The sequence below is a fragment of the Sciurus vulgaris genome, assembly GCF_902686455.1.
Source record: "Sciurus vulgaris genome assembly, chromosome: 12".
NCBI lineage: Eukaryota > Metazoa > Chordata > Mammalia > Rodentia > Sciuridae > Sciurus > Sciurus vulgaris.
In genome coordinates this window covers 112948170-112974109 of record NC_136473.1, presented here as the reverse complement: position 1 = coordinate 112974109, position 25940 = coordinate 112948170, and the positions used below count along the sequence as shown (strand labels likewise).

Genomic DNA, 25940 nt, shown 5'->3' with positions numbered 1-25940 from the left:
TAAGTAGGACCTAAAGCAAGAGCTGGTGTAATCTGATTTACTTTGAAAAGATCACTCACTACTCATCTTTTGCGGGGAAGGAGGTACTGCATATTGAATCCAGGGGTGTTCTACCTAAGCCACATCCTTAGTCCTTTATTTTGAAGCAGGGTCTCATCAAGTTGCCCAGGCTGGTCTCAAACTTGCAATCCTACATTCTCAGCCTCCCAAGTAGCTGGGATTATAGACACACACCAATCCACCTAGAGAATCTGATTTTTTTTTTTTTTTTTTTTTTTAGTGGGGTCACCGGGGATTGAACTCAGGACACTCAACCACTGAGCCACATCCCCAGGCCTATTTTGTATTTTATTTAGACGGTCTCCCTGAGTTGCTTAGTGCCTCGTTGTGAACTCTCGATCCTCCTGCATCAGCCTCCCAAGCCTCTGGGATTACAGGTGTGCACCACCATGTCTGGTTTGATCTGATATTCTGATGGTTCTTCACAATACCATTTAACTGCTAAGTCTACCCCCTTTACACTCTTTGCTGACTCCCCCACCTGAGACCTTGAAAAGATAGACAAAAATAGGTGTTTAAGAAAAAAACAAGAGTTTGTTTTTATTTCGGAGGAAAAACCAAATAAGAGGAAGAGAAGCTAGGGAGCAGCCCCCGACACTGTAGAAAGCAGGCGGGAAGCTTCTGATGAACAGTGGGCAGTGTTGAACTGAACCCACTCATTCTGGCAGATTCCCATCTTCAGCAACAGCATCTCTGATGCAAGAAGTGAAGCAGGGCAGAAGATAGGCGGGCCCAGTGACTGTCCTTCTGTATACAGAAAACCTGCACAAGCTAGAGACCACATCTATACAGGGTTGCCAAGTTACATCCGAGGTTCTGGCATATTGTGAAGGAGTGAGCCAATAGGAGACTGTGTTATTTTCCTCTTTCTTGCATTAATACAATTCAAAAAAATCTATCCATACACTTAACACAGGCATCTGTCAAAGAAATGTTACAATGCATACAAAAGCATGAGTCTGAACCAGTGCTGTGTGGCCCTGTCAGGCTCCACGGTCGTTGGAGTTATCCCTTTACGACCCTAAGAAAGACGCCCGCAGATGTTAACAGCACCAGCCTCTGGGAGGCAGGATTAGAGGGGAAGCAAGGGGGAGGGGTCCTTTCTGCCTCAATTCTCAAAGCAAATCAAAATAGTGGTGGAGGGAAAAAGACCCCAGGAAAAGTGAGCTGGAGCAATGCCTCTCCCAGCAGGGGAAGCCCTAGCCGTCCGCCCTTCACGGTTTCTCGGGTACTGACGATGCCTACTGCAGGGGCCCTCGGTGCCCACAGGGCACTGGAGCCAGTGCCTTCGGCTGGGGCACAGCGCAGACATTTCCTATGACCTGCGCACGTCCTCCTGTGCCCTCATCATCCCTAGACCACGCCACGGAAGGCTCAGTGAGCAGCCGCTCCCTCTACATGTAGGGAAATGATCTACGTGTTTGGTAGAGACCAAGGTCTGTGAGGTCTGGGGACCAAACCCAGGGCCCTGCACATGCCAGGCAAGCACTGCACCCCAGGCCAGACGCCATTGTTGGTTTCCATGTGCTCGGTCCACAGCTGTGGAACCACGACGTGAGGGCTCTGTGCCCATGAGGGGCTTCGCTAAAGGGCAGCTCTCTTCTTAGGTAAATCTGCTCCCATCTGCGCTCAGGTGAACAACGCTGAGGATATCCCTGAACTCACTCTGGATCACGTGGGATGTGACAGGCTTAATAGTGCCACCTCCCCCAACAGAGCCAAGTCCTCCTTCCCAGGGCCTCTGAACGTCTCCCTATATGTCAAGAGGGACCTAGCAACATGGCGAGGGATCTTGAGACGCAGGCTATCAGAGACTATCCAGGTGGGCTCTGAATTCAGCGCCGAATAGTTCCACAAGAGTGGGCAGAGAGGGGCGTGCAGAGCGCAGCGAGAGCAGACTGATGCGAGTGCCCAGAGAAGGGCAGCGCCGAGGAATGCAGCAACCCCAGCCCGGAGGGAGAGGCCTGGCAGCTTCCCCCACGGCAAGCAGCCAGCGAAGCCAACTTGGAAGAGAAAAGGGGGAGCTTCACTCGGCTGGGGCTCCAGCCCAAGGGACAGGCCCCACTGCCCTGAGCCTGTGCTGGGGCAGCTCAGCACAGCAGGAGGGCGCGGCGGGCACACCCACCCACCGCAGGGCCAGGAAGCAGAGGAGGAAGAGGCCAGCGTCCCGCACCCCCGAGTGCACACCCCAGCAACCTAAGGGCCTCTGCCAGCCCCATACCTCAAGTGCCACCACCCCCCTGGGACCACGCCTTTAACACACGCCCCTTCTGGGGACGTTTGACTCCCAACCCTAGAGTCTCCCAGAGCCTCCAGGGGGAGGGCAGCCCTGCCAGTCCTTGGCTTCCAGCAAGTGAGACCATTCTGACTGACAGCAGAGCTGGAAGATAACACACGTGTGTCGTCCTCAGTCACTGTGGTCCCTGTCACAGCAGGCACAGGAAGAACAGGGACTGGGCACATGCCCAGCCTTCACCCACTGCTCACTTTGGGCTCGCCTGGGACTGGACTTCTCCCCTGCAGGTCAGGCCCGGACACCAAATGAGAAGCGCAGCCGTGGGGACGGAGCATGGGGGGCAGTCCTGTTGCCTGTGCTGCACAAGGATTCCAAGACACAGTGGGGGCCCTCTGTGGCCTGGGAGTGTCACAAGTGACCTCTGCGCAAACGGGCCGCACCTGCCCTCCCAGCACGCAGTCAGAGCCACCCGGTAACGATGACCTTCCTTTCTCTCCGTCCCTCGTCTCTGATGCTGTGTGGGCTACTACGTGTTAACCCTCCCCAGGAAGCAGAAAAGCGGGCAGGGAAGACACGGCTGAAAGGTCACCGCGGTCTCTCTCCAGGACACCTCTGCCCATAGCAGCAGGGAAGGACACACGGCCGCCAGAGTGCCTCACAGCGGCCAGACCTGCCCAAGAGCAGAGTGAGTCTGTGCCTGCCGCTCTCACCCCGCCCACCATACCCGGGAGGTGTGACGCTCCAAAGCAGAGGCAAGGACCAACAGCAGACTCACTTTTTTAATTTCACTGTTGTGCCCCAGCGTACAAAGAGGAAATGTGTCCGAAGGCGCTTGTGTTCAGAGAGCACAGCTGTGGCTCAAGAGCAGAGCTTCTTCCATTCTGTACCCTGCAGAATGGAACCAGGCACATACTCCCCCGAGTCACCAGCCACAGAATCAAGCCCCCATCCCAGCATCAGCTTCCTCAACGGGATGACCAAGGTCAGGCTAGACCTGTTGACACAAGGTGGGGTCTGTTCCTGGTCCCTCTACCTGTTCTCTGGAAGTGTCCAGACTTTTAAAGATTTCACAGAAATTTGCTGTGAGGAATATCGAAGCTTTCTGGATTAGTGTCTAAGTGGCCCTTTAGAGCACTTTTGATTAGGAAGGTGACTGAAAGGTGAAGAACCCGCAACCATTCTCTCATCCGGAATGACCCAAAGTCTGGACCTGCGCCCGTGTTCAGAGGCTGGGCGCAGCTGGAGGCAGCATGCTCACCGGGCATGAGCGAGGTCCTGGGTTCCCACCCAGCACCACGCAGAGGACAGAGAGAAAGGCGTCAGTCACACTGCCCGTGCCAAGAGAGTCCCGGACGTGGACCGCCTTCACCGCAGTTTTTCAAAAAGCAGTTTCCACATCGCCCATCTCCACGTACACGGTCTTTAGCTGTGAATAATACTCAATTGTCACCCGGCCATTCTCTCTGCCAAATCCTGAAATGAAAAGAAAAGGCCGGGATGAGCCATCCCCGACTGTCCAGAAGACCACCCGCTGCCCAGACCCAGGCCCTGCCCACTGCACAGGCACTCAGACTTGCTATTGGAGGCTGATGTCCTCAATCCACATATCAGCTGTGGCTCTAGGGATGGGAGGCATGACCACGTGGCCTTATATTTGGGGATAAGGACAGGAAAATGTTTCTCGCTAATAGGAACCTTAATGCTGGGTAAAGATCCAAAAAAGGTTCAGATTTGTACTAAGAAAACCTGCTAAAAACATTAAAGCAGTCTCCACAACAATCAACCTGCTGCCTTGAAAGGTACTAATTTAAAACTTATTCCCACAGAGCAGGTTTCTGAGTCTCGCGCCTGCTACATCTGCCGGTTACACCTGGCCCACTGCCATGAGGAAGGGCCACTTCAGGTTCCTCTGACACCTCGGCATCCAGGACACTGCCCAGTCCCTTGTGCACAAGGTCACTGTGTTCAAAGAACAGTACCCTATGCCCGTCCTTCTTTTCCACCATGCCCCAGATGGACAAGCAAGGACCAGGTCCCCCAGAATGCATGAGCACCATTCACAGGATGCCACACAGAGGTCCTGGTGAATCCCACTGTCCTGCATCCTCTGAGCACACGGGTGGTGAGCCCGGCACCGCTCTGCAGATCTCGTCACCTTTCTCGTTCCCAAAGGCAAGCCTGGGGCCAAGGGGAGCAAGCCCTGGCCCAGGACCCCAAGGCCCAGAGGCAGACCCACGCAGCCCGACCTGAGGTCCTGCACTCATGGATCAGGACTTGGACCCCAGAGGCCCAGAGGCAGACCCACGCAGATCTTCCTGAACTGAGGTTCTGCATTCAGATCAGGACTTGGCTCCTGCTTGCCCCTGCGCCTGGTGTGCAGATCCTCTGCTGTCCCTCAGGGACAATGGGGATCAATGGAGCATGATCAGGGAAAACCAGGATAATACTAAACACCACCAAGAGCTCATCAGTGTTCACGGTCACACATTTGCCAACACCACGGTGGCCATAAACATCTGTCAGAAACCAGGGCAGACTGAGAACGGTGCCTGGGCAAAGCCCCAGCTGACTTTCAGTCTGACCCAAGAGGAGTGTGGGAAATCAGTGGAGAGTTACAGGTAAAAATCTCCAAAGAAAGAAGCCCAAGGTAATGGCCACCCTCCTGCAGCCTCGAACCCCACGACGCAGAAGACCAAGGCATCCCTCAGGTCAGGAGCCGTCCCAGAGCCTTGGAGTGGGATGAAAATGAGCACACCTGACTGCTGAACGGCCAAGGGAGGGATCTCTGCAAAACTCCCGGGGTGTTGCTTCAGAGGCACTTGGCCTGAACCCACAATGGGCAGGCCTGAAAGGTGGCCCTGGAGGAGGGTCGAGGCTCACAGCAATCACAGACCTCCAAGAAAAAGTAACTGCCCACATGGCAAACCTCTCGGTTCACAAGCCAGACCACAGAGCAGAGCCTCCTGGAGATGCCTGGCCTCCACCTGCAGAGATGCCGTGGGGCTGGGGAGACCAGGAATCTCCACACCTCCTCCACGAGTCTCCACAGACAGCAGAGGAGCACGTGGGCTTTGGCACTGCCGGCTGCTCACCTGACTTCTTGAAGCCCCCGAAGGGCAGCTCCACAGGGCTGACGTTGTAGTTGTTCACAAAGCATGCCCCAGCCTGGAGCTCAGCCACCACCCGGTGGGCCCGCTGGATGTCCCTGTGAGGAAGAAGGGCTGGTTAGCGGTGTCTTGAGCCATGACCTACAGGAAAAGTACAACTGCTAGTTCTAAGGGTTGGTCTTGCCGAATTTTTCTTTTTTCAAAATGTTTTGAAACCTTTTATCAACAAGGCAAAATAGGCAGAAATTAAGGATTTATAGTTTCATCCCAAAGGCATCTATGAAGTACACAGCAACACGGTGCCAAAGCAGTTCCGTGGGAAAGCAGTCCTTGATGACGGAGCAGGAACACAAGAGCGCTGTGCGCACGGGTGGGCCTCTCTCCCACACGGAAGCTCCTCACACAGGCCACAGACCTGATGCCAGAGCAAACACAGGAATGAATCGCATGACCTTGGCTTACACAAAGCCCCATGATATGACGCCAAGTTACAAAATAGAATTGACTTGTCAAAATAAAGATTCATGCTGCAAATAAGACTAACAAGAATGTGACAAGAAAATCCACATATATGCAAATCAAAGTTACAAGACACGGGGCTAGGGACATAGCTCAGGTGGCATGCACAAGGCCCTGGGTTCAATCCCTAGCATAAACCAACAAAACTACAAGATACTACTTTCCACCCGGGGATGGCTAAACTCAGGACACACAGGGCTGACAATGGTGTGGAGAACTGGGACCTTTGCGCGTCGTCAGTGAGATGTGTAATGGTGCCTTCCCTCTGGAAAACAGGCTGGGGGCTCCTAGAGCGCTCAACATAGTCACCCGCGACCGGAGGTTCACTACCAGGCACGCAGCCAAGAGAGCATGTGCCCATGAGAAGACGTGGCAGGCGTGTTCACAGCAGCCTCTGTCAGCAAACACGGAGGCCAAAGGCTGCACATCAGTGCGAGGAGCACCGTTCAGGAACAGAAAGAACAGTAGCAGGCGCAGGCAAGCTTCGACGCACGGGGACCCTCAAACGCCGCCACGTGGAAGAGCCAGTCCCAACAGACACACATCACAGGACCCCAGTTATACACTATGTTTTCAGAACAGGCAAATCCACAGGGACAAAAGGTGATCAGCGGTCACCAGGGTCTGAGGAGGAACAGGGTGGGGCGCACGAAGCTCTTCCTAGGACGCGGAATTCCTCTGCAAGCACTCTAGACTCAGCGGCGGCAGCGCAACTCCGAGGGAACTGAAAGCCTGGACCAGACCCACCGGGGAAGCTGCTAAGCAGCGCAGCAGGGCAGCTGGGTCACACGCCTGGGCCTCTCCTTCACGGCTGGCAAAGCAGGAGCTTGTGACCTCTCAATCCCCAGGACAGGAAAGAAGAACCCAGTCTTCTTCACAGCTCAAATGAAGCTATTTTGTCGGGCCTAACGGGAAACGTGGCTCTCCTTCCAGGCTCCTGACCAGACCATGACACTACCAAACACAGAGCGTGGGCATCAGCAGACAAGCAGCCCTGGGTAAAGCAGCCTCAGAAGATGGTGTTCCTACTGCCAAGGACAAATCAAATTCCTATGTCACAAGAAATCTGCAATGTTTTCAAAGAAACTTGGCTCCCAAACTTTACCTCTATCATAGTGTTTGAAATTACCTACAAAGATATTATATTAGTCACAAAATTACTTAAATGATGGTTAAAACTGAAACAACATTTTAAGTGTCCACAACACAAAGACCCCCACGTGAGTTACAGTGCGTCCGGTCAGGGGCTGCCGAAACACCACCAGAGACCGTGTTTTTGAGGACTATCACCCAGCAGTCACACGCTTACAGGCATCTAAATTCCTTTACAGGTATGTTTCCAAAAGACACCTGAGTGTCTTACAGGTTTTATTCAATGAATGAACCAAAGAGGGCAGAATTTTCACCAGCAAAGGCTAGAACTCAATTGAAACCCGACAGCAGGGTCTGCTGGCCGTTTACAGCAAACCACAAAACACTGCTTTGCATTTTCCAACTTAAACTGAAGCAAACAAAGAGCCCCCAAGTAACGGTGACAGGCAGTGACGGGCAGCAGTGGACCCAAGCAGGCGGCAGTCCCACCCTCCAGACTGCCTGGGCAACCCGCACACACCTCGTGAAGACTCCAGCTGCCAGCCCAAAGGTGGTGTCATTGGCCCGTTCCAGGACCTCGGCCTCAGTGTCGAAGGGCAGGATGGACATGACGGGTCCGAAGATCTCCTCCTTCACGCAGGTCATGTCATCTCGGCAATCAGCTGCGGACAGTCACAACAGAGCCAAGGCCAGTAAAGGTGTCTCCTCCACAGGCCACAGGAGCGCACTGGGCACGGAACATCCTGTCCACCCGGCAACTACAGGGTGCCTATTAAGGACTCGCAGCCTCCACACCTAAGTCCGCACTCCATCCCTCACCGTGAGGAAACAGCTAAGGAGGGCACCAGGCCGGGCCGACAATCCCAGCCTCTCAAGAGGCCGAGGAAGAAGGATGGAAAGCTCAGGCCAGGCTCGGCAACTTAGCACAACCCTCTTCTAAATAAAAAGTACAAAGGGCTGAGGATGGGGCTCACTGATAGAGCAACTCTGGGTTCAATCCCTAGTAACAAAACATAAAACAGAATAGGAAGCCACAAACTAAGCATCTAAAATAGAGGAAATGATCTAACGATAAACTTATGACCTAACGATAAACTTATGAAGCTTTTTTTTTTTTTTTTGGTACTGGGGATTTAACCAGGGACACTGACTCACTGAGTCACGACCCCAGCCCTTATTATTTTTTTATTTTGAGACAGGGTCTCACTAAATTGCAAAGTTGCTGAGGCTGGCCTCAAATTTGCAATCCTCCTGCTTCAGCCTTTCAAGTCCCTGGGATGATGGGTGGATACCACCATGTGCAGCACACTTTTATGAAGCTTCTAAAAGCAATGTATTTTTTGTTTTTTTGTGATGCTGGGGAGCAAGCCCAGGGCCTTGCACACCCTAGGCACTATCACTGAACTATAGTCCCAGCCCTAAAAGCAATGTTTTGAAGAAAACTTAGCAAGTAATGTTCTTGATAAAACACTCACTAAAAATGATATAAAAATATATACAGTATCATCCAGATTTCTGTTAAAATGTTATGCACAGAGCTGGGTATAGTGGCTAGCACACACCTAACTAAAAGGAGGCTGAGTTAGGAGGATCACAAATTCAAATCCAGTTTCAGTAACTTAGTGAGGTCCTCAACAATTTTGTGAGATTCTTTCTCAAAATAAAAAATAAAAAGGGCAGGCTGTTGTGGCTCAGTGGTAGAGCACTTGCCTAACTTGTGTGAGGCACTGGGTTCAATCCTGAGCACCACATAAGATAAATAAATAAAATAAATGTATTTTGTCCATCTACAACTAAAAAAAAGAAATTAAAAGGAAATAAAATAAAAATAAAAAGGGCTAGGGCTGGGGATATAGCTCAGTTGGTAGAGTGCTTGCCTTGCAACCACAAGGCCCTGAGTTCAAATCCCCAGCACCTCAAAAAAAATAAATAAATAAATAAATAAAAAAGGGCTGGGGATGTAGCTCAGTAGTAAAGTGTCCCTATGTTCAGTTCCTAGTACCAAAAATTAACAAAAAACTACATACATAAATGGTTATTTTTTTTCACATTTTCTTAATGACTGGTAGAATTAGAAACCATTATGAACTAGACATACTTGAGGGCATGTTCACTTTATACAGAAATGTATTTAGGATCCTTTATGTGGCCAGGCACAGTGGCAGATGTTGGAATCCCAATGGCTGGGAAGCTGACCTCAGCAACTGAGAGAGACTTCTGTTTCAAAACACAAAAGCAAAGAGGGCTGGGAGGTATGGCTCAGTGGTTAAGCACCCCTGGGTTCAATTGCCAGCACCATAAAAATATATATATATATATATATATATATTCTTTACGTGGCTAATTCCCTAAAAAGATGCAATTCTGCTTGACATTCATAATTTGCACATCTAAAGGAATCCATATAGCCAGATGCCCACTACAACCCTGAGCTGGTGACTCAGAGGGAGCAGTGTCTTCCCCCAAGCTGCACCCGCAGACCAGCTCAGCTCAACTTGGCAGTAAGGACCCAGAGAGAGACCTGTCGGCTGAAAGACTGTGTTACACCTGCAAATAGAGCTTAGGGCAAGCCTGCTCGGGAAGCCTACCAGGAACACCAGCTCTCATCAGCCAAGTTCTAAGAGCCAGCTGTGCACACAGCTGCAAGGTGAGAGATCCACAGCCTCTCAAGAGCAGAGAAGCTGCCAACCCTTACACAGTGCACCAGCCACCTGCAAGTACTTTGGGGACACCTGAACTATCCTTGAAGACACACAGAAAATATTAGGCTATATTTAAGGATAGTTTATAATGTTCTAAGTCTTCAAAAACTAGTAATCTGTGCATACTTTTTAGGAAAACCATCAGCCAGGATATTGGAGTACTCAAGACAATTCATTATTCAACAGTCCCAGAAAATACTTCATCATCTTATTCAGGCTAAGGACACCCTAGGGCCAGGTGGGCAGTGAATTCTACTCTGCAGAATCAAGAGATGAGGGTAAAACAGGAGCTGCTGACATGTAAGGACTGGAAGAGGCTCTGTCTGAAATCCCTCACTCACCACATGGCTTGGAAGGGAGCCGCTCCCAAGTTAGCACACATGAAGAAGAATGTGGGCCTATTAAAATGCAGACTCTAGGCCCCAGTCCCTGAAAGTGACATTTAGGGGTCTATGGCAGGAACATGAAATCTGCCTTTTCAACAAGTTTTCCAAGTAATATTGATGCAGCAAACACACGCCAGGCTTTCAGAGTCACAATAAAATTAAGAGCTTTCTGTTCTCTGGTTAGGTGCACAGCTTATTTAACTTGTTTTCTAACTAGAAAATATATTTTTTTTGTAAAACATTCAGAAATGCATGAAATACAACCAAAAACACCTCTGATCCCAGCATGCACAGAAATCTACCACTAACAGCATCGTGTGCACATCCCATTCTCTTTTCCTATGTACACATTTGCTTTCATAGATTTGGGATGATATCATACACACTGCTGTGTAACCTCTACTTTTATTTAATAGTGCACAGGTTTTCCTATTCACTATTCATTTAATAACACAAGCTGACCCATGATACGGGTGCAAGGCTCACAGTTATTAAATATTAGTGGTTCTGTCTATGCTAAGGGTTAAAGGACAAACTTCATCAAATAGCAAGGGTTGAAAACTGACACCACAATCAACCTGGGGACGGTGAGGAGTCAGCTGAGTTACAGATGAGGCACAAGGAATCACACGGACGGTGAGGAGTCGGCTGAGTTACAGATGAGGTACAAGGAAGCACACAGACGGTGAGGAGTCGGCTGAGTTACAGATGAGGCACAAGGAAGCACACAACACGGTTCATCCTGTGGAGTTTCCTAAAGCCTACAAACCAACGTTTTCATATAGGAGACACTAACATACAGCAAATAACAGAGAAACAGGAGCCTGACAGGAATAGCGTTTAGAACAGTGGCCGCCTCTGAGCAGGAGGGAGGAAGGGGTCTGAGCAGGACGCCCATGTGGACCTGACTGTTGGACCAAGAGATTTTTAAGATTAAAAGGAGGTGCTAAAATTCATTAAAATGACATGCTTTTAAAAGGATTAACACGTTATCTGACGTATCGGTTTCATTACGTTGACGGCCTAAGTTCAGATATTAAAGTCTTCACTGGGGAACTAAAGTCACTGCTTAATTTCTCATCAAACATGCACTCCCATGTTTTTTTCTCACATCTTTTCGGTCTCCATTTGGTCTCCAGAACGGCAGGTGCCGTCCCAGGTAAACGAGGTGCAGGCTCCCCGAGGCCCGAGGGCCTCGCAGCAGTGCAGGATCCTGCTCCTGCCCGGGGTAGAAATCTGGAGCTCGCCCGCTCCTGCTCTACACCAGACACACAGCCTGCGAGTGCTGACTCCTATCCATCCACTATTTAACTGGAACCACTTAAAGCACAAGAGAGGACGTACTTAGCACACAAGGTCGCATGTAGTAGCCATCTTTCAGTTTGGGATCCTCAGGTACGTATGGATCTCCACCACACAACACTCTGGCACCCTGCCAAGAAAGAGAAAGAACACCTGGGGGTCAGATACTGGGGTTCCCAAGAGCTGAATGCACCCCAAGCACATGCGGCCAGCACCTACCCACCTCTGCAAGTCCCACCCTGCTCAGGAACACCAGCAGCTCAGGGGCCCCTCACCCACCGCCTCCTCACTGTCACCTGCTCCTTGGCCGACTTTACAAACCCCAGGACCCGCTCCAGGTGTGGTCGGTTGATGAGTGGGCCCATTCTTGTATCTTCCAGAAGGGGGTCTCCAATTTTTATCTTCTGGGTCTGTTTCACCACTTCTTCTGTAAACTTATCAAGAATTTTCCTTTGCACAAACACTCTTGTGCCATTACAGCAAACCTAAGGGATAGACACAGGCATAAATTTGTATAAAGGGGAAAAGGGTAAGGGAAAATAAATAATCCAACAGCTTTAAACTCAGAAGAGGCACAATGTACTTTTTAAAGTACATCTCTAAATAGTCATCTCTAAAACTTGTCCCATGCTGAGTAAGGCTTGCACATGTAGTTGTGAACATACCATTCAGCACGCATAAGTTCATTTTTATTTTGTTCACCTAGATTTTCCTAAGGCCATTACTGTGTCCATATGACCTGGACTTCTATTCTTTCTTATGTGTGCAACCTGGGGAAGGGGACCCAGTGGCTCGGGAGGCTGAGGTAGGAGGATCGCAAGTTCAAAGCCAGCCTCAGCAACTTAGCAAGGCGCTAAGCAACTCAGCGAGACCCTGTCTCTAAATAAAATACTTTAAACAGGGCTGGGGACGGGGCTCAGTGGTTAAGCACCCCTGGCTCAATTCCCAGTGCCAAAAAAAAAAAGAGGGGAAAGAAACTAACCAGTTAACAACAACAACACAAAATACCGAGTAGCAGTAAGGACGTAGAGAGACTGAGGTGTGTGCTGCTGGTGGGAATGTGAAACGGGGCAGCCACTGCACAAAACAGGACAGTGGGCACCTTCAGGAAGGGGTGATGAAAGACCACACAACGCGGTTCACACCCCACGGCTGAAGGCAGGGACTTCTACAGGTCAGACACATGCACATCAGCTGGAAACCACCACTGTGTCCCTCAGTGGAAGATGGATGGACGAGGTGGTGCATGTGCACCGGGGAGTATTACTCAGCCCGTTAAAGGAGAAGAAATTCTGACACACAGTGCAACACAGATGAACCCTGACAACACCTGAGTGAAATGAGCCAGAAGCAGAAGAACAAGTGCGGTGTGGCTCCATTTGTAAGGGACCTGGAATGGCCAAGCCACAGAGCAGCAGCCAATGAGGAGCTGTTATTTAGGGAGCAGAGTCTCAGTGAGGAGTGATGAGAAGGCTCTGGAGGGGGTAATGGTGACAGCTGCACGTGACACGCAGGTCCCCAAGGCCCCCGAGCACTTGAGAACGGTTCACGCAGCACACTGCCTGACGTTCTGCTGAAGGAAAGGACAGGGCGCAGGCGCACACACAGCAGCCGACCCAACCCAAGGGCCCGTTAGAAAGCGGCAAAGGGCCTGGACAGACACGTCTCCGGACGGGAAACTGACTGGCGCAAGTGGGAAAGTGCGCCCGGCAGCCCTGGTCACTGCGGTGCAGTCCAAGCCTGGCTCCGGCTCATCTGCACCCGTGACAAGTGTTCGAAGGGGTACAGAAGGGGACCGGCCCCTGCGCTGGGCCGCAGACAAGCAAGCCCCTGTGGAAACTGGGAGGCAGGACCACAGCACAACCATGCCACACCCTCTGCGAGACCGTTCCAGAGACAGCAGGGCAGCGGCCACGAGCATGGTCCTGCCAGCCTTCTCTGCAGTCACCTGGGCACGGAAATAAAGGCGGGCAGCAGGAAAGCAGGACCCTGGGAGAGGCAAGAACACACAAGGGCACGGGCAGCAGGGCCGGCGGCTCGGCAGAAGGGGAGCGGACGAGGGGAGGAGCGGCGAGGGATGGGAAGACCACCCAGCGGCGGCCACTCAACACAAACGTCAGCAAGGATCGCGGCTGGCGACAGGACCGGGACAGGCCCGCTGAGCCTCCAGCACCCCCAGGAGACACTTCTCTCCGGGAAGGAAGCCGGAGGCTTCACAGGGCGGCCCACCCTGAGCACGGCATCCACTCTGTCCCACCTCCTGCCACCAAGGGACGAGGTGATGTGGGCCCAATTAACAAGGACCATGGCACCACCCCAAGTGAGGGGCACCTCCAGAGAGGGGCCTGCGCTCCTGGAAACACCCAGGCCCTGAAAGATGGTGCCCTGAAGGGCCACTCCCAGCAAAAGGAGACAGACAGAGGCTGAGCCAAGGCCTGACGAGACCCCCGCGCGATTGTACCCTTCGCCCCAGCTGTGTAGGATTATTAAAAACAGTAACGTGGAAGAGGAAGGCAAGACAACTGAATGCAGGGCACCGTCTCTGGATCTTGAATGAGAAAAGATTTTGTTTCTTTTGCTAAGAGGACATTAATCAAACAAACAGCAAGATCTTAATATACCGACATCAATACCACCCTATCAATGCCAGCTTTTGATGTTTCCAAGTGTGCCTGCTCACATGAAAGAAGGCACTGGCTCTCACAAGACCCAGGGGCGTGCCAGCCAGGGGCCTGCGTCCACCACTTCCCCAGGCGTTCAGAGGAACTGCCACAAGTGGATGCAGACAACAACGGAGAAAGCGTTACCTCCACGCTGGAAGGCAGAACACGCTGCCAGAGAGGGGGCTCCCGAGCCTCCTCCAGCCCTGGGACGCACCTGGCCCTGCGTGAGGAAGTTGGCCATCAGCGCGCCCTTCACAGCATTCTCCAAGTCGCAATCTGAGAAGATGATGAGTGGGGACTTGCCCCCGAGTTCCAAGGTCACAGGCTTGATTCCTTTAGCAGACAGCTCCATGATCTTGGGAAACAAGGACAAAGCATTCAGAAGTCAGACGCCAGTCGGACCGCATTCTCCCTCCACTCACCCTGAATCCAGAATCCTCCTGGACCACACAACCTACAGCTCGTTCTCCTCGACATGCTGGGCCCATGGCCTACTTACAATATCCAGCCAGGTGCGATGGCATGTGCCTATAATCCCAGCTACTACAGAGGCTAAGGCAGGAGGATTACAAATTTGAGGCCAGCCTCAGCAACTTAGTGAGGTCCTGTCTCAAAATTGTAAAAAAGGCTTGGTGATGTAGCTCAATGGTAGAGTATCCCTGGGTTCAACCCCAGAACTATAAAATACTTATTTTATTAAACCATTCTCTTCCAGAAAACTGAAGAGAATCCACAGAAGTGCACTTGAAATTCTGAGGGGTGTTCCTTTGGACTGCTACAGTTAGTATACCCGTGTTACTGCTACTTTGTTTAGGGCCAGGAGACCCAGAACACAGATTCAGGTCAAAACAACACGTGAAATAACCAGGGAAAACACCCTGCCTTCTACAGCAGGCACAAGTGGCTGCCAGGCCTGCTGCTAAGACACATCACCTCCGCAACCAGGACCCCACGTGAGCTCCCCCTCCACATCTCTGTGGGAAACCCCAGAGCTCAGCCCCAAAGATCCTCCTGCCCCTTCCCACTCGAGTTAGGTAAAAGCCAAAGAGACACCCCAAGCCCACTGGGCAGGGTTCGCTGGCCAGGTCCAGGCAGAGGTGCTAACCAGGACGAGTCACCTCACCTTCACACCAGTGGGCACGCTTCCAGTGAAGGAGACTTTGGCCACATCGGGGTGTTGGCACAGAAACTGGCCAGTGGCGGCCCCACCCTGCACCACATTGAAGAGCCCAGGAGGCACGCCGGCCTCGGCATAGATTTCAGCCAGGAGCAAGGCGGAAATAGGCGTGAAGGGAGAAGGTTTAAAAATCATGGCGTTACCTGTGTGGACCCAAGGCAGAGACTCAAGACCAGCACAATCCCAAATGCTTCCTGTTCCCCCATCAAATCCCACAAATGCTGTTACTAAAGGGCACCCTTGTCCCTCACTTTGGATTCTATCCTTAAACAGACCTGAAACCACAAACTTGCCCAGTCTCCAACACCTCACACCTGCCCACTGGCCTGCACATAACGATCTCATTAACGCTTGCAGCAGCACCATGACATAGGTACAGTTAGTCCCATTTTATAAAAGTTGAAACTGAAGACCTGCAGGGTTCATATGACTGGAGTCCCCAAAGCTGCTGGCTTGACTCTGACACTCTCCTCTATCACACTGGCTCTCAAAATAGGAGTATGGACTCCTGTAAGCCCAGCAGCTCCAGAGGCTGAGGCAGGAGGATCATAAGTTCAAAGTTAGCCTCAGCAACTTAGCAAGGCCCTGTCTCAAAAAAAACAAAAAATAAAACAGGCTGGGGATGTGGCTTAGTGGTTAAGCGCCCATAAGGAAAAACAAAAACAACAAAAGAAAACAAGAATCCACTAAAACAAGCGCACACCATAGCAACAGGACGCAAGCGGCACTTCAGTGCAGCATCCTAGTGAGAGATTTTAACATTGTTTTTTTGTTTGTTTTAAGTCAAACAAATGTTTTTCCCTACAGACTTCTCTTTACACAGTATAAGGAAGCTGCTTCCTTTAGTCACTCGGCCAACAACTTGGCCACTGGAGTCTTTCATTATTTCTCTCAAGACCCTTAAAGAAGGGACTTTGTCTTCTGCTCCCAAACCAAGTCACACTCCTGCTAGAAATTCTTGTCCAGAAAAGACAACTCTAACTCGACCGAACAGTGAAAATTAGGTTTCTTGCCTTCCATATACAAAAACTAGCTGGGCAAATAAAAAGTGGGACTATCTAGACACGACCTGGTGTGGGAGCTGAGCAGCCAGCTCCCTGAGGGCCAGGCAGGGCAGGTGGGGACACGTCCTGAGGTCCGCATGCCCCAGAGCTGGCCCCTCTGCTCGGAAGTGTGTGGGTGTGGAGGGGTGGACAGCGGGGAGGGCGAACGGACACTCATGATAGAGGACAATCCTTACCACAGGCCAAGGCCGGAGCGGATTTCCAACATGCGATCTGGAATGGGTAGTTCCACGCGCCTATCCCCACGCATACCCCCAGTGGTTCTCTTCTGGTGTAACCAAAGGATCCCCCTGGTAGCTGGACGTGCTCACCTAGGGGAAGACAGAGGACAGAGAGGAATGCAGGCCAGTGCCCCAGCTCCAACAGCAGCGACCCTGTCTGCCCTGCTGCCAGCCAATCCTCCTGTCCTGAGTACCTATCCTCCAAATATGCCTTCATCTACTTAATTCTCTAATAAGTCTCTACTGAATAACTGATGAAGTAAAACGGTGAGGTGGAGAAGGCTTCGGAGCGGGGAGAGCCTAGGACCTGAACACCTCACACCTATGGCTCCCCAGTCTCCGATATGAACTGCTGCCAACTGCATAACTTGTCAAAGAGTTTTTTGCTGAACAGGTGACACTCGTAAATATGAGATGCTAGCTCTTGCAAAAGCGGGTTTTGCAGAAACCAGGTCCAAAGTTCAAGTTCCATGCCAGGTGCTTCACTTGCAGCATGTCATGCAATCCTAAGACAAGTCAAAAGGCGGGGACTACAGCTCGAGCTCTGATGAGGACAGGCACGGCAAACCTAGGCCCCTGGAGAATATCATGAACCCAGGCCTTTGGCCCAGACCTGTCTTAACTCAAAACCTCTGCTCTTCTGCCCTCTGTAAGCTGGTGACAGAGGGCCAGGTGAGGGCTTACCAGCCAAGGACCCAGCCAAGCCCGCAAAGTACTCCAGGCACTGCCAGCAAGATTCAACATCCAAGCGGGCCTCAAAGATGGACTTGCCATTGTTGATGGTCTCCACGGAGGCGATGCTGTCCGTTCGCTCCTGAAGGTAAAACATAAGACTCATTTTAAGACACACTGCACATCCAATACACTCAGGGCTTACATGGCATACGCTATTCAGTTTTTTAAAAATAGCAACAGCTTACACTTTTAAATGAAAATAAAAGGAATGGTCACACAGCATTTGGAAGAGAGAAGCTTCCTGCTCAACAGCCCTGTTCTTCCTTTCTAGTTAATTAAGTGACAGACACTTAAGCCCACACCCTCTTGATAAGATCAGTTTAAAAAGGGCTTCTTAAAAAATGAATGCTACGTTTATGTGTCTTTATATGTACATATGTGAGTTTGAGCATATGGTAAGAGAGAACTGTCCATAGGGAAATAGGCAAAAAGGAAAAGCATTATTACCAGAGTAGATTTCAGAGTCAAAAAAAACCATTATTAGGTATTATTCAGGACTAGTAAAAATCATTTTCTTTTTTTTTTTTTTTGGTACCATGGATTGAACCCAGGGGTACTTAACCACCAATCCACATTCCCAGGCCTTTTTTATATTTTATTAGAGACAGGGCCTCACTAAGTTGCTGAAACTGGCTTTGAACTCTTGCTCCTCCTGCCTCAGCCTCCCGAGTCACTGGGATTATAGGTGTTTAATCCAATTCTTAAGAAGACATAACCCCATGTGTTCATGAACTAGTAAAAAAACTTAAAAAAGGACAAACTAAAATAATTATCAGCTTAGGTTGATCAGCTTTGGCCTGCCAAATTAAATTCTTAACAACAGGAGGAAATTTTTGTCAGGAGAAAGTTCTCCATGACTGTTCTCACATTTCTGCATAGTCCAGGCTTCTGAGGCGCTAAGAACTCTGGCAGGCTGGGTGAGCGGCAAAGGCTTGGGTGGGAGAGAGCTCTGGAGCAATACAGACCATGGAGCTCTCCACTGGATGCCCCTGGCGGCATCTACTTACATTCAGGGCAGGAACCCAGTGACCCTTCTCTGCCCCCAGAGAGGGCGTAATGATAATCTCTCTCTAGAGAACAGGAAGGGCAGAAGGGCCAGCAGCCCGAGGTAGGCTGAGGGTTCCCCTGTGGTACAACCCATTACAACCAACAGGCATTGCCTGAGGGTAGGAGGGCTGGAAAGCCAGTGCTCAAGCCTGCTCTCCTGCTACACTGTGCTGTATACACCATCCTCTTCTGACTCCAAAGCCTCGTCTTGTCAGAACATGTGTGTGCTCGCATGCACACATGTATAGGTGTATATACATTTTTTTTAAATTATAATGACTTGTTTATTAGAGAAGTCACATTTTCCTCTTCTATTACTTTTTCTAATTATCTCTGCAAATAAGCATTTTCTCAGATTCTAGAAAAAGTTTTTTGCTTTGCTTTGTTTTTGTTAATCAGAAACACTGCCCCCACCCTACACCTATTATTTCTCCTCTTCTCTTTCAGTAAAGGTAGTATTATTATATACCTACTCTTCTGTATTTTGTCTGTTTATTTAAAAATATGTCCTGAAAGTTATTTAAAATCAATAATGTTTTTTTCAAAAGGTGCACAGTATTCTATCACATAGGACTACAAATTAGTAACTTTGGAAAAGCATGAAGATTCCTCAAAAGACTAGGTTTGGATCCACCATATGATCCAGATATCCCACTCCTGGTTATTTATCCCAAAGAACTAAAATATACATTCTTGCAAGTAGGGCAACTCTCAAACCCTTCACAGTTTGACTTAACACATTTAGAACATGCTGGGTGTTGTACACACACCTGTAATCCCAATTATTTAGTGGGGTAAGGCAGGAGAATCACAAGTTCGAGGTCAGCCTCCACAACTTAGCAAGACCCTAAGCAACTTAGTGAGACCCTGTCTCAAAACAAAAACTAAAAATGGTTGGAGATGTACTTCAATGACAGATTGCTCCTCTGTTCAATCCCCAGTATCAGGGAAAAAAAATCACCACAGTCCTATCACTCAGTCATCCATGATTCATATTTTCAATGTGTACTCATCTGAATCTTATAACTTAGTCAGTTCATTTTTAAGATTCTAAGAAATTTTACAGTCTTTTTCTTTTTTTAAGAAGGGAGCATGTATGAATCTATGAAATATTTCCAGGCAACTAAAATAGCAAACCAATATTAAAACAAATATAAAATTAAGTATTAGGAGAAAAAGTCTAAAAAGGAATTAATAGGGGCTGGGGGTACAGCTTAGTTGGTAAAGTGTTTGCCTCGCATGCACAAGGCCCTGGGTTCAGTCCCCGCCACCACAAAATAATAATAATAATAATAATAATAAAATAAAAAGGAATTAATACACAAAATGTATTAAAAAAAAAAAAAAAAAGGAGACAAGCTACATAAAGTGCACTGTAATTCAAAACAAATAAGGAAAAGAAAATCTGCCAAGGGAGCCAGCCAAAAGCCAAGACCCAGCTGGGAACTGGGGAATGAAAGCTTGTTCTGCACACCAAAGGAAGCGTGTGGCGGTGTTCTCCACTTCAGTGAGTGCTATGACCTGGGGCTGGAGAAGCGGAGAGCATGTGTGGGGCCCAGGCTTCAATGCCCAACACCAAAAGAAAAGTCATGACCTAACGTTGCTCCAAAATCTGACTACAAAGAACCCTCAGAGCAATACATGAGGAGCCTTCTGGAAGGGATCGTGATGAATACACACCCTTATTATCCTGGCAGCCTCCAAGAGGACGTGGCCCCGCTCCAAGCCAGATTTCTTACTCCATATTTTAAAGGCAGTCTTTGCATTCTGAACAGCCAAATCTACTTCCTTTTCACCAGAACAAGTAAAAGTAGCTATCACTCTGCCTATAAAAAAAGGGAAAGTCAGCTTAGTCTCAAATTGTTGCAACATATTTAAATAAAATTGTGTATTAACATGTTTTTAGGGATCCCCTTCCTGTTTTTAAGTATGGCTTGATTTAGTGACCACTTCTATACAAGCAGTTCTTAACTTTTTTTTGTTTTGTTTTTTTGGTGGTCACTGACCCCTTTTTAAAGTCTAATGAAAGTTGTAGACCTTTCTCCAGAAAAAAATACTTAACCACATTACAGAATTACAGAGAGATCATGTTCCCTGTTGTAAACTAACCACATATTTGGGTTAACTCTATTTCAGAGTTGCCTTCACTAACATTAACTTTCTATAAATCAGTGCAATACTCTGTAATCACTACTGTCTCAGAATGGGGCTGGAGGGACAGAGCTGTGGTTCAGTGGTGAGGCACTGGGTTCCATCCTCAGCACCACAAAGAAAAAATAAGGTCACAAAAAAGAAAAAGGTCAGGTCTTAAAAAAACAAAAGAATCTCAGGGGTCTTGCAAAATAAGAACTGAAAAGTAATCAGTCTAGTGGGTGTAAAGTCTTACTTTTAAATCCCTTTCTATTCTCTAACTCAGTCATGTCATACTACTGACACTGGACAAATGGGGTTCATGAGCAGTAATATCAGAAAAAGACACTACTGAAAGCAAGAAATATCTTTCTTAAAAAAAAAGCAGTTTTTCTTACTCCAACTTTATTCCCTAACCCTATTCTGTGGCACAATATGGAAAACACACATTCCTTTAGACCCGTTTCCCAAGGATCGTAACTAAAGACAACTAAATCAATAAAAATTCCTTAAGTCTGCCAATTCAGCATTTCCTTTTCACAAGAATTCCTGGGACTTTGCTTTACCAAGGATTTTTAAACCGCCATTTCTGTTACAACGCGAGCAAGGCTGGCAAGGCGGCCGCGGCCCGCGGGCAGGGGAGCCGCTCCTCCTCCTCCCCGGTCGGGAGGCGGCCGCGGGCAGGGGAGCCGCTCCTCCTCCTCCCCGGTCGGGAGGCGGCCGCGGGCAGGGGAGCCGCTCCTCCTCCTCCCCGGTCGGGAAGCGGCCCGCGGGCAGGGGAGCCGCTCCTCCTCCTCCCCGGTCGGGAGGCGGCCGCGCAGGGGAGCCGCTCCTCCTCCTCCCCGGTCGGGAGGCGGCCGCGGGCAGGGGAGCCGCTCCTCCTCCTCCCCGGTCGGGAGGCGGCCGCGCAGGGGAGCCGCTCCTCCTCCTCCCCGGTCGGGAAGCGGCCCGCGGGCAGGGGAGCCGCTCCTCCTCCTCCCCGGTCGGGAGGCGGCCGCGGGCAGGGGAGCCGCTCCTCCTCCTCCCCGGTCGGGAGGCGGCCGCGCAGGGGAGCCGCTCCCCCTCCTCCCAGGTCGGGAGGCGGCCGCGGGCAGGGGAGCCGCTCCTCCTCCTCCCCGGTCGGGAGGCGGCCGCGCAGGGGAGCCGCTCCTCCTCCTCCCCGGTCGGGAGGCGGCCGCGCAGGGGAGCCGCTCCTCCTCCTCCCCGGTCGGGAGGCGGCCGCGGGCAGGGGAGCCGCTCCTCCTCCTCCCCCGGTCGGGAGGCGGCCGCGCAGGGGAGCCGCTCCTCCTCCTCCCCGGTCGGGAGGCGGCCGCGCAGGGGAGCCGCTCCTCCTCCTCCCCGGTCGGGAGGCGGCCGCGCAGGGGAGCCGCTCCTCCTCCTCCCCGGTCGGGAGGCGGCCGCGGGCAGGGGAGCCGCTCCTCCTCCTCCCCCGGTCCGGAGGCGGCCGCGCAGGGGAGCCGCTCCTCCTCCTCCCCGGTCGGGAAGCGGCCGCGCAGGGGAGCCGCTCCTCCTCCTCCCGGGTCGGGAGGCGGCCGCGGGCAGGGGAGCAGCTCCTCCTCCTCCCTGGTCAGGAGGCGGCCCGCGCCGTGCCCCCTCCGCCGCCCGCGCCGTCCTGCGGGCTGCACTGCCCCCGGCGGCCCAGCTGCTGCTCGGGCGCGCCCGCCCTCCTGCCCCGGTGCTCCGTGACCCCGCGGCCCGCCGCCCGTTACCGGTGGCCGGCTCGAACGCCGTCTGGGTGCCGGAGGAGTCGGCCGGCTCCACGCGGGCCCCGCCGCGGTAGTTGAGTGGCTGCGACACTGCGAAGGTGCCAGTGCTCATGGCAGCGACGCGAAGCGCCGGGGGGACGCGGAGCAGCAACGGCAGCACGGCTCGGAGGCCCATCCGCACGCAGAGCGCCCCGGGCCGCGGGGCGGGGCGGGGCCGAGGGCGGGAAATAGCGCGTGGGCGGGTCTGATTGGCTGTCGTAGCGCGAGGGGCGGGGCCGAGGGCGGGGCTTAAGCGGGGCCGGGCTACTCCTGAGCTATATGGGAAGGCGGGGTCGCAGGAAGAGGCGGGGCTGCGGGGCGGGGCCCCGGGGGGCCGGAGGGCGGTGCGCAGGGGGAACTGGAGGCGGGAGGCGCTGACCAGCGTAGAAAAAGTGGGCGGTGAGGTCTGGTTGAGGGAATTCGCGCCCTCAGGGGGCGGAACTTGGACACTTCCGGGGGTCGAGGCCAAGCCCTGTTTGCCCCAGAAGGGTGGCACTGCACACCAGTCTCCTCCACCCCCAACCCCAAGGGGCTAAGGGGACACCTTTTTCCAGGTCAGCATTTGCATAGCGATTTTTTTTCCAGTTTGGTGAAGCGTGCTTCGCCTGGGCTACACCCGGCCCCGCAGGGCACTTTAAAAGCGGTTTGGGGGTGTATCATCGCATGAATCATCCCAGGAACTCACTCTTAATCTTAGCGCCTAAAGAAAGCCGAAGATTGGCATCCAAAGTGATGCCGACACAAGCCTCGGACCGTGCACACAACAAGGCATTGTTTTGCAAACGTGACTCAGAATACGGATTCTGTCAGAGACTGCACATGAACAAGATTCTGTTGATAAATAGTGTGGATGATGGTACTTACTGTACCCTCCTCTCAGAGATCACAGTGACAGCCAGCACACTTGGAACTCAAGCAAATACCGCAGTAAGTACTCTGCTTAGTGTCTCCGAACCCAGTTTCCCAGGTTCTTCAAGCACATCACGGTGATTCAGTTGACACCCATTCAGCCCTCTCAGGGAAAGGCCGCTTCAGGATCAGGTGGGTAAGGAGTTGGAGTAGACTCTTAAAATTCAGCGTTATGTGATTTTTCATCCTTAAACGAAGCAATGAGCAGGGAGGAGCAGCCAGCCGTAGGAAGTTGTGGGGTGAGCCGAGGTGAGCAGAGACAGTGGGCACATAGCTGGACTTTCATGAAGCCCAGGACGGGAGGAAGGGGCAGTGTGGTTCAGGAAGAGAAGAGGAGCCAGGAGGAGGGAGAGCTTGCAAATCCAAGGGGAAGAAGTGACGCATGCCATGCCACCTCCGGAAGAAGGTAAAGTGGGTGGGACCAAGAGGGTAAAGAAGATATGAAGGCAAGAAACAGTTTCCCTTCCTCAAAAGAAGCCCGGCTGAAGGGGCGGAGGCAGGAAGATCCCCAATTTCAGGGCAATGTAGTAAGGCCCTATCTCAAAAAAAAAAAGCAAAACCAAAAACAAATCTGGGGCTCGGGGGTGTAGTGCCCCTACATTCAGTCCCAAGAACGTGGGGTAGGCGTATGTTTGAAAGTGAAGGAATGTGGCTGAAAGGGAGTTGTTTTTCTCTGAAGCAGGAAGAAAAAAATCACCTGCTGGAAAAGAGCAGGAAAGAAGGTTGTAAGTTGGACAGGTCGAGTTTCAGAGCAGCAAAACGGAAATAAAAAATGCTGCTAACAAGAACCAACAGACTGCTGGGAGCCACTGCTGAACGGTTTTCCTCCACCCTCACCCCACCATCCAGAAGGGAGCTGGTGTGTCTGGGGCTGAGCACACTTTGTGCAGATGACAGGGAAGGGCAACAGACTTTCCAGAGATCTCTGCGTGCAGGCTTGCAGAGTCCAGGTGTTGAGATGAGTTCATGGGTACTGAGAGGGGCAGAGCTGAGGCGAGGCTGCGTCTCAAAGGTCAGGGAATGTGCAGCTGGAGGAGGAGGTGTAAGACGCAGGGACAGAGTGAAACCGGCTTGGGCCCCTCACACATGAGCCATCTGTGAGGAGCAATGTAAAAAGGCACATGAACTACCCAACAGTAGGCTCAGTAAGTGGCAATTATTAATGTTGGACTGGCCTTCTTTGTAGGTATTAGACACCTGAAAAGATGCCAGGAAAAAGGATAGGAAGATATCGGGCATGGTGGCACATGCCTGTAATCCCATTGACTCGGGAGGCTGCAGCAGAAGGATGGAGAATTCAAAGCCAGCCTCGATAAAAGGGAGGCACTAAGCAACTCAGTGACACCCTGTCTCTAAAAAAATACAAAATAGGGCTGGGGGTGTGGCTCAGTGGTCAAGCAGTCCTGAGTTCAATTCCCATTACCACCCCCAACAAAAAAAAAAGGATAGGAAGGAAAAAGAAGAGGCCACAGGGTTAAGTTCTCAGCAAGTCTGAGGGCCTGGCTCATGCATTGCCAGAGCAGAGTTGAGATCCGAGAGAAGCCTGCCAGAGGAGCTTCCCATCCATTCTGGCAGCCAGCCAGAAGTTGTTTCGATCACATCTGCGGTGAGGAAGTCGGTTAACATAAACACACTCAGGTGCTTTATCATTGGCAGTATTCAAGTGAGTCCACGCACACAACGCGTGCACATGTGTTCCCGAGTGCTCTTGCTCCTGCCTGCTTGTTTTGACCTTTGCCGTGATTGGGCAGCTGGCTCCTCGCCTGATCTTCACTGGCGTGGCCCTACCTTCTGCCTCCTGGAGGGAATATAAGCGGGCAGTAGGCAGAAGGCAAAAAGCAGTAGGCAGAAGGCAGATCACAGATCGCAATACGCGGGACGCACCACTAAGAAGCACCCCTGATAGACAGCACCTTTAGCACGCACCTCTAGCACACACCTTTAGTTCACAGGATGCAGGACGCACCTCTAAGAAGCAGCAGCAGAACTCTAAGAAGAAGTAGATCTCTGAAAGCGTAGCAAGTCTCTTTTCCTCTAAGCAAAGTCTTACTCCCTCTCAAAGCCCCTCTTCCTCTAAAATCAAGCAAGCCTCTCTTCCTCTATGAGCAAGAGAATAAGCAAGCAAGCAAGGAAGCAGCTCAGGAATAGAAGTAGTTTATTTCCAGTCCACCTCCGATAAATACCCACGCGATTGTTGCTGCAGGCGGTAACAAGTACCCGCGGGATTGTTGCTGCGGGCGGCAACAGGAAACCACCACTCTACTTGCAAAGCCCCTTCAATCCAAAGGTAGAAACTCCCCAGAGCCAAGGGGAAGACTATAAGCGCAAAAGGACAGGAGGCAGACCTGGACGGATTCAGAGAAGCCGTCATTCCTTCGCAGACTCGGGCGCCATGGGGGCCCATCTTCTGGATGGGAGAATGGCCGTCGGTTACAGAGGGGACTCTGGTTTTGGGGGGCACAGTGAGGATGACGTCATCATTGGAAACCCTGCAGTGCCGTCTTGACCCTCAGGGGCCAGTTGTACGGGTTAAAACCAGACCCCAGGGGTGAGTACTCAGATCTTGCCGCCGTTATGCTGTGCTTCCAGTTTAGGACGACTTTGCCATGGGGAAGGTCCAGGTTTAGGGCCACATTCCGTATCCACCCCTTTCCTTTAAAGAACGTGCTGGGAGAGATTGGATGCTTGGCCAGTGGCTCCCTCCTCCCGAGCCACGCCGCCCCCCATCTTTCTTGGGGAGCCGTCTCACAGGGACATTGTTTCCCATGGCCCTTCAGAAACCAGCAGGAAGGAATGGGCAGAAAAACCCCTGAGCTGGTGCAGGAAACAAGACCTCGGGCTCCCT

The 25940-nt window shown here is 51.4% G+C and overlaps 1 protein-coding gene across 1 annotated transcript; it reads right to left on the bottom strand.

Annotated features, from left to right (window-relative positions):
- Positions 1–3183: 3183 nt before the first annotated feature.
- On the bottom strand, positions 3184–22358 carry ALDH9A1 (aldehyde dehydrogenase 9 family member A1). The gene is made up of 11 exons (XM_079107935.1): positions 22151–22358; positions 19992–20137; positions 17214–17343; positions 16485–16619; positions 15191–15387; positions 14282–14422; positions 11701–11889; positions 11447–11534; positions 7535–7676; positions 5389–5501; positions 3184–3769 (listed from the first exon to the last, which is right to left on the bottom strand). Exons 1-11 carry the CDS (start codon positions 22320–22322, stop codon positions 3675–3677), a joined length of 1548 nt encoding a protein of 515 aa, XP_078964061.1. The 5' UTR covers positions 22323–22358; the 3' UTR covers positions 3184–3674.
- Between the last annotated feature and the right edge of the window lie 3582 nt (positions 22359–25940).